A 10,000-nucleotide genomic window follows, 5' to 3' on the forward strand; every position below is an offset into this window, starting at 1 on the left:
GTATGTATTTCGTAATAGTCGTAATGATCTATTCTCGATTTCCTCACACCTTTCTGGATACACTTACCGGTACATACATGTACAGTACTTTTCAGAAAACAAATATATTCTTGCAGTCTGTTTAATATTTGGTTAATTTGCATACTTCATTGAGGAACTCAAGCTGTGTGAATGCAGGACGTCGTCACAACTATGGTAGTCCATGTTACATATCAGAATTCCATCTCGCATCCGGAATATCATAGCCAGGTAGCGTTATCTACCTGATCACGAAGAAAGGTATGAGTCTATTGCCGCTCATACTTACTTACTGGATATGTGTTATTTTCAGATACAGTTATTGTTTCAAGATGTTAACATCATCAAAGTTAGTATAAAAAATAATGTGTTGAAGTTAAATGAGTTTGCATTTTTTTGTACTTTTTGCCCAAAAATATATTCGGCAAAAATAAAGTATTGGAGATTTGCTTATTTTTTTGCGCTTGAAATGAAAAGTAATGTACATAATGCACATACAATCCTCAATATAAGTATAATGCAACCACAGATGTTAACTTTTGCAGTCTTTTTGCCTGACATGGCCCGCTAGTAGTAGAGTAATGATATCATAATGAATCCTTAGTGTCATAGTTTTACCAGTATTATTATTTTTATAAAGTATTTTTCCGTGCTGACGAACTTACCTTTCTCCCGTCGATATCCCAAGAAAGAGTCGTTGGAGGGTAGGACGGAGGTGATGAACAATTCAGGAGGAGTAGGTCTCCTACCTGGTAGGGTCCTTGGCGACCTGTGATGCTCGGGCCTCTGTCTGGCTGAGCTGGAGGTTATGAAAGAAGCCTTTGTAAGGATTAAAGTCCATTAGTTACACGTCAGAATGAAAATCGGCTTTTGTATACGTAATTTGCCGATATTGCCTCCCTCGATCTTTATCTCAAGGCATTCGACTTGATTGGAAATGTTCAATATTTATAGTTTATTCCTTTTTACATCAGAAGAGGTGACGACCTCTCTTTTCTCCATGATCTCTTCTCGTGAAATGGGGATCAAGGCCAGCATTCAAAAGTTTACAGTATTTCAGGCTCAAACTATTCTAAAACTAGTGGCAAATCAGTATTGCTGGATCTTGGCAGTTAAGCGTTTTATTAGTGAGTTTTTTTTAAATACTATTATCCATCTGTACACATATACAGATTTTGTGCAACAATGCCAAAGGCTGCTGATCCCAGCCTAACATTCAAATGCGCATATGAGATAGATAAGAACGATTAAGATAACTCCGTGGAAGGCTGCTGTACAGTTTCCCACCACTAACACTTACAAAATATCTGCTAAGGTAGACAAAACTAGTTTACTGAAGATTTCAAACCTAAGGAAAATAAACCGCAATAGTTGCAACAATGCTGTAAATCACACGTATTGTGGAATGAAAATCACCAGAAGTTAATTCTTTGCTATGGATGAATTAAAATACTCTGATACAATCGTAAATGGTGTGATTTTCTTGCTGTAGGAAGATTAACACGAATTAAACATCATTTCTATTATGAAATATGAAGGGAAGCGAATAAATTGCCATTAGACACGTCTGCTCATATAGCAATGAATATAAGTAAAAAGTGATTGTGTGTATTTGGCGCCTTTAAAACTGTTGAAATGTGATAAATATTGTTTTTCAAACGGATGGAAGTGAAAAAAAGCGATGCAAAAGGGATGGAAGTGAAAAAAAAGTTATGCAAAGTTTGAAAATATGAGAATAACATTTGATAGAACATTTCAATTTCTGGGGGCGATGAAAAAGAAGATTTCAAATCATATTCAAAAGTAGCATTAAAATATTATCAAATGATATATGCCACTCTCCTAAATGTATGCCAAATATACTGTACAAAGTGTTGGTCAACCTTCAGTCTGCGTCCCATTACTTCGCCGTATATTTTCATGTGCACAATCATGAAAAGTACCACTGAAGTTGTGGAATGGAAAAAAGGTATATTGTGTCGATTATTCATTCAGAAAGACTGAAGAATACTCAACCCTAAAGAAAATAAAAATGATAAAGAGGAGTGGTCATAGCACAAGCATGTTCTCCCATCTACCTATGACTGTGAAGTTGGTCTCCATGGTGGCCTGCTCGAATTTTGGCACAACTAGAACTTCACAACGGATTGTTCCAGATGCGCGATGATCCACTTGTGAAAGAAATACTTGATGAAGCGTTGATAACTGTTTCTGAAAATGAAATACACAAAGAATATTATCTAATTTAAATAATTTATTCTATCATTGTGATTTGTCAGATGTGCAGGGAAGCCTAGACTTAGGTAAGTAGGGGACAAAAATACTCTGCATATCAAATAAATTATTACTCTAGCATACGTCACAGTATCAGTCTAGTGATTTAAGGATTAACTTTCTGTTTATTGTACTAAACTTCAGTTTCTCATGTGTTAGTGTAATCTTAATATCTCAGCATATTAGAATTCATTTGGTTACCCATAGTATTAATTTTCACCTCATTTTTTATTCTCCTATTGGTGCATATTTACTTCAAGTGTTTATTTTTTTATATTCAGTTTAAAATGGGCAAATCACACCCCCCTCACAAAAGGTTTTACAAGGAGATTTATACTGAGCTTTACTTCCTTCTATTTATACTGAGCTTTACTTCCTTCTTTGCTCTAATAATTCATGATTCATTTCCCCCTCTCGTTCCATCGGTCTCTGAAATATCTACATTCTAAAAACCTGAGTGAGCCATACTTACCTCTCTATTCACTTTACTGCCATTCACTCATTACACGCTTTTATTTAACTTGACTTCTGCATCTGTCTGTTTGGGCAAAAATTGTAACTCAATTTTCGACCTGTTCCCTTCGTCCGATGTACTTGAAATTTTACATGGTTACTCACAACCAGTGACAATACAACCTTACATGATCAGTAGGTCAGCAGTGGCCTCTAGTGACCCTACAATGACCTCTCCCAGTATCTCAGGGCTTATATGAAACTTCAGATTTTTCATAACTTCTTTGACTCGGTAGAGTAAGCTAACAACTCTATGGATTTTTCAAACTTTCTTTGGCTCGACAGGATATCACGTTCAATTTGGTTAGCTACAACCATAAATCGGTTACAATTTCTGTCAAAACTAAAAAGTATAATATAAAAAAATATATTTTCTTTTAAACACACATTTATTATAATGCACTGAAGAATATGCAAAATGATTTTGTGTGACACACCAGGATTTTCTTAAAATTAATAATGTCTACAAAAATAAAAGCGTCGGCGCCAAACACGGAAGGAAAGACTACAAGAAAAATTTATTTTTTATTTCTTGTAGCAATTTCCTTCCATGTTTGACACCCACTCTTTTCTTTTTGTAGACATGATTAATTGTAAGAAAATCCTGGTGTGTCTCATAAAATTTTTATTTTTTTTATTTTTAGTGCATTTTAATAAAAGTGCATTTATTTTTCTTATTTATTTTTTTTTTTGATGATCACTTCCAACTGTTCGCTCTCATGGAAACTTGCTAAAGCTTTGACTAGTCATAGTAATTCTTTTTGACATAAAATCAACACTGTAACACTATTAATGTTCAGTCATTCTATGCACCCTTCACCAATTCCCATTTTATAGATTTTCTTATACATGATGCAGTCGTACCAATAAAATATAAAAAGAGTCATATACTTAACAGCTATTGCTTGATAGTCATTGTTTTAAAAATTGTTCCTGTATTTGTCATGAAAACTTCCAGTTGTTCTTAGAAAGCAACCACCTTTAATACGTGTTCTTAACACTCCTCATTACATCATTATCATTTATGCTATATATCTTTTGATTGTTCCCGCATGATGTATATTGGTACTTCATTTAGCGTAAAATTTTTCATGCTTTCATTCGTCCCCTTTCTCAATACAAATCATCTGGGTACCTCTGGCAGACCAAGATACATACCAGCTTATAACCTTTCTATCTATACAATCTCCTTTATCGTCTTTTGTATTTCTTCCTCCTATCCTCGAAGACCTTTGCCTAAGTTAGCCACCCTTTACAATGGACAGTCTCACAACTGTGCTAAAAACCATCATTGAGATTCCAAGCGTTACATCCTTCCTTATTTCAGTAACTGTCTCCACTAAAACCAGATCCTACATCATCAAGTTTCACTTGCTTTATGTCATCTACATTCAGTAGACTTTTAAATTTTTAATGTACTGGCAAACTTAGCAAAGGTTTGCTGGCTGTACAAGTTACGATCTAAGACTTTCTGCGGCCAGTATTCCAAAGGCCAACATTAGATAGCCTCACATCTTTTGCAAGAATTCATCTTCCGTTATGGGTTTCTCCAAGAGTAAAAGGTTTGCTTGCATTCTCATAATTTAATCTACAAGAAACGAACGACAAAAGACTGCACCTCTCTCCAGTTCAGTTACTTATTTCCACTCTGTAATTCATGCAGCCACTCACCGAACGTGCTGTGTGCTTTAGTTCATATGAGAAGGGAAATAATGTAATGCACCTTTGAATGAGTTATGTGGTATACAATCAATATTAACTTTCGAAGGGTACAGGTAAAGGAGAGGCCAAAGTAATCATATTAACAGCATATATATAACTTTAAACAGAATGACCAGACCTACTGAGGTCTTGGAACCATTCTCTGTTGTAGCTAATGAAGGCATTCATCATCCATATTTTTCATTGTGAGAGCTAGGGACTTCTTTTTTCTTGTTACAGTTTCATGTATTTAAAATGCACAGTGAGCACAAATACGATTACTTGAGAAAATGGGCTATTCCTCATGTGGGGCAATCTCTGTCTTCGTTAAATGGAATGTTTAGACAAAAATTACGAAAATTACTGAGTGTCTCTAACCCTACCTGGCTTACTTTGCTGATACTTTGGCTAGTTGACAGTGCCTTCGACAAATAATGCTGAAGGGTCAAACTGAAGCGCTTACATGATCTCGATATTTTCATTACCCACAAAATAAGAATTATTATGGCAGGAAAATTTTTTGTACAGCCGTGCACTAAGAGTAGTAATTATTCCATTAAATCAAGAGTGCCTTTGTTGTTCACGTAACCAGGAGGCCTCTTGCTTGGAAATTATAGCTTTTCATGAAAAATGTTAAACTCTTGACAATTGTTTTTTTTTTTTTTTTTTTTTTTGTGAAAAGTTGGTTCGCAAATCTAAATTACGGTGGATGTATTCTGTTTTCACGTTATATGATTTTTGTGGAATAACATGGTTTACATTTCGATATATTAGAGTTATGGGCCAGCAAGGACATACGGTAAACAGACCATGTTTACCATTTTCTGTACAATACGATCCCTTACCGATATATGGCTTTATCTACAGTAGTAATCATTTGGGCTTGTGCTCTAGTTAGATGGTATTTTTCCTTTTATCTGCATGGTTTGGTATCTTTTCATACCATTCATTATTTGATGTTTTATTGTAAATCCGAAGAGGGATATGAAAATAGACCAAAGAAATATTAACTGAACTATTCGTTTCATACAAACTAATTCCTGTTTTTGGTGTTTACACCCTTCCTTCTGTGTATCGCATTGTGTTTCAGACATTTCTAGAATTAAAGACCATTTCCACTTATCATTTAGGTATTTTTTTATCAACTTAAAATTTTATTTTTATTATGAACACGCATTACCCTTTTCAAGCATGGAGCTTTCTCTCTACTAACATTGTTTTGGAGTACATTACTTTAAAACAGGCATCCTTGCCTTTATATTGTCCTCCCAGTTAAAGTGTACCTGTATCGAGTATCATATCAAAAAGATATGTCACCATCAAGATTACAGTAGAATACGAGTGATTCTAAGTAATAGTTCCTCCAGTATTTACGTGCGACCAAATGATTTTTTCATACCGGTGATAATTATGAGATTTTTGAAATTGAAGAAACATTAAAATTGCCCCCATTGCCACAAATTAAAAAAAGCTACCCCAGAAAGAAACGATTGTAACCAGATTCAAAGAAATCGATCTGGCAGAATGCTTTTTTAAAAATGAGTAAGATTTTTTTTAATAGTCGTCATATATAACTTGAAAGATGGCATAGTTTTACTTATAACGCTCTTTCCATATAGGAAAAGGCCTCTGAAGGCGCAGTTAGGGCTAGTATTACACGAAATGTCTCGATGTATATTCGATATTTATATCATAGGGATTACAAAGGTAAGAATATCGTAAAAATGTAGTCTCAGCCATCTTTTCAAACTTATACAACTTTATCACCTACAGTATTAACCATCATACCATACCGTTAAAAGTCTCTTCAAAGAGCATAAAATCACTGTCAGGGAAATGGTCTGAAGCAAAGTCATTGGAAAAACTGAATAGTGATAACATGAAGCCAGATTACGCTGTTAGTAAAATATATTGCTTTCAAAAGAGGCAGGAAGGAGAGCGGTATTTCTGTCCAAAAATCTCAGATGACGTACCGCAAAGATCATCTCCTTACTAGATGCAAACAGTGCATATATGAACTATTTGACAATGTGCAAAGACTTATTAAAATTTAAGCGAAATAGCAACCATTACTTGAAAAAGAGAGTATAACACCTGCATGATCAAAAGAACAACAAAGCGACTTCCAAAACTGAAAAATATGGACAACTTACATCGACAGTAATCCCTGGAACATTATGAACCATCTTAGGATGACTATTACTCGGGAGGTAACTGAAGAATGTTTGGTTATCTTTCCACCACGTGAGTGAATAAAGCTTTTCGTCTGTGAGGTCGAAGGCACAAGAGAAATTGACGCGGCTGCCGCTTCGCACCACGCGCGGGGCTGTCAGTTGGGTTATCTGGAGACATTCCCCACATTCACCTGGGAAACCATTGGAAGAGACAGGTGGAAGTTATAAACAGGTCTAAGTTCAGGTCTAAGGGCTTCTTTAAGTCATTTTACTGAACGTAATCTCTTTCTCTCTGTCTTTCTTGTAAACACAGCCACACACATGCATACACGCAAACACACACACACACATATATATATATACTGTATATGTATGTATGTATGTATGTATGTATGTATATATATATATATATATATATATATATATATATATATATATATATATATATATATATATATATATATATATATATATAGGAATAAAAAAATCACGGATGTTTAAACAAGCTTTGTTGTTTACCGAGGAAGGGTTGATTATGAATGTATAAAAAACAAACAAATAAATTATTTGCTAGAGGAAAACATGATAGACACAAATAATATAATATTGGTAGCTGGACTAGAATTTCAACCGTTATATTTTCTGAGAAGGCCTAGGCACAGGAGGAAAAAAAGGTACGTTAATAGAAACACACACTTACATCATATAACTATATATATATATATATATATATATATATATATATATATATATATATATATATATATATATATATATATATATATATATATATATATATATATATATATATATATATATATATATATATATATATATATATATATATATATATATTTATTTATATACATAATATATATATATATATATATAATATATATATATATATATATATATATATATATATATAATATTATATATATATATATATATATATATATATATATATATATATATATATATATATATATATATACATATATATATATATATATATATATATATATATATATATATATATATATATATATATATATATATATATATATATATATATATATATATATATATATATATATATATATATATATATATATATATATATATATATATATATATATATATATATATATATATATATATATATATATTTATATTTACAGACACACACAACACACACACACATATATATATATATAATCAGAAAGCTACAAACGTCCTTTAATATCCAATTCGCTCTACCTCGGAAATAATATATTTTCATCTATGTTACCGAAGGGAATTTTTAGTTGATAATAAAGTCCACCGTCCCGTGGGGTCGAACCAGCGACGGACGAGGAATCAGGACTACAGTGACGCACTAACGCAGTCGGCCACAAGAGAGGTATAAGTGAATAACATCTCCCATCAACTCACCCGTCGAACTCAGGTGTTTTGCGTTTGGAGACGATATCCACCACCTCTGCCATGTTGACTGTGTAGTGCGTTTGTCGCACGTAGCCATATTATGACTATTTATCACATCACCGTGATTCATATACAATCAGAAAGCTACAAACGTCCTTTAATATCCAATTCGCTCTACCTCGGAAATAAAATATTTTCATATATGTTACCGAAGGGGAATTTTTTAGTTGATAATAAGTCCACCGTCCCGTGGGGTCGAACCAGCGACGGACGAGGAATCAGGACTACAGTGACGCACTAACGCAGTCGGCCACAAGAGAGGTATAAGTGAATAACATCTCCCATCAACTCACCCGTTGAACTCAGGTGTTTTGCGTTTGGAGACGATATCCACCCACCTCTGCCATGTTGACCGTGTAGTGCGTTTGTCACACGTAGCCATATTATGACTATTTATCACATCACCGTGATACATATACAATCAGAAAGCTACAAACGTCCTTTAATATCCAATTCGCTCTACCTCGGAAATAATATATTTTTATATATGTTACCGAAGGGGAATTTTAATTGATAATAAGTCCACCGTCCCCGTGGGGTCGAACCAGCGATGGACGAGGAATCAAGACTACAGTGACGCACTAATGCAGTCGGCCACAAGAGGGTATAAGTGAATAACATCTCCCATCAACTCACCCGTCGAACTCAGGTGTTTTGCATTTGGAGACGATATCCACCCACCTCTGCCATGTTGACCGTATAGATGCGTTTGTCGCGACGTAGCCATATTATGACTTTATCACATCACCGTGATTCATATACAATCAGAAAGCTACAAACGTCCTTTAATATCCAATTCGCTCTACCTCGAAATAATATATTTTCATATATGTTACCGGGAATTTTTAGTTGATAATAAGTCCACCGTCCGTGGGTCGAACCAGCGACGGACGAGGAATCAGGACTACAGTGACGCACTAACGCAGTCGGCCAAGAGAGTTATAACAATCACGCGATGGATAAATAGTCATAATATGGCTACGCGACAAACGCACTACACGGTCAACATGGCAGAGGTGGGTGGATATCGCCCCAAACGCAAAACACTTGAGTTCTTGTGGCCGACGGGTGAGTTGATGGGAGATCGTTATTCCGACCCCATACGGTCTTGTTATCAACGAAAAATTCCCCTTCGTAAATAGTATGCGTTACTTATTTCCTGAGGTAGAGCTCGTCCGTCGCTGGTTGTATATGAATCACGCACTGATAAATAGGTGGCCTTATTATCAACTAAAATATATATATCGGTACATATGAAAATATATTATTTATATATTAGAGCGAATTCGATATTATATATATATTTGTAGCTTATATGATTGTATATGAATCATATATATGATAAATAGATATAATATATATGTATATATGTATATATATATATATATATATATATATATATATATATATATATATATATATATATATATATATATATATATATATATATATATATATATATATATATATAATTATATATATATGGCCATATAGAGAGAAATTGCAACAAGAGAGTGCAAGATCTTTTACCTTTCCTCTAAGGCATTGTCAACCAAATTGCATACAAGGTACAACAGATTACAAAGTTGTTGTTTCAAACAACAACTTACATTAAAGTTATATGTAACCATTTTAATTCATACAAAGGTCATTACTTCAGGTGACGAATATTTCTCTAGGATTAACTTGGGGAATTAGATGTACTAAGGAGAGGCAAAGACATTAATAAGAATGAATGAAATTCTACAGATTGTTTTCTAAACCTCCTTAGAATAACTTGGGCAGAACACGATCATGAGTGTATAGACCAGGATTTAAGTTAATGTTTTTTCTTT

The 10,000-nt window shown here is 33.7% G+C and overlaps 1 protein-coding gene across 1 annotated transcript in view; it reads right to left on the reverse strand.

Annotated features, from left to right (window-relative positions):
* LOC136844136 (uncharacterized) overlaps positions 1-10,000 on the reverse strand; it is a 67,236-nt gene that overhangs the window by 40,108 nt on the left and 17,128 nt on the right. Inside the window, exons 2-4 of the mRNA XM_067113150.1 lie at positions 6,660-6,871; positions 2,097-2,229; positions 684-817 (exon numbers count right to left, since the gene is read on the reverse strand). Of these exons, the coding sequence (XP_066969251.1) occupies positions 684-817; positions 2,097-2,229; positions 6,660-6,871 (479 nt within the window). The remainder of the gene's footprint in view (positions 1-683; positions 818-2,096; positions 2,230-6,659; positions 6,872-10,000) is intronic.

This window comes from Macrobrachium rosenbergii, chromosome 12 (assembly GCF_040412425.1).
Source record: "Macrobrachium rosenbergii isolate ZJJX-2024 chromosome 12, ASM4041242v1, whole genome shotgun sequence".
NCBI lineage: Eukaryota > Metazoa > Arthropoda > Malacostraca > Decapoda > Palaemonidae > Macrobrachium > Macrobrachium rosenbergii.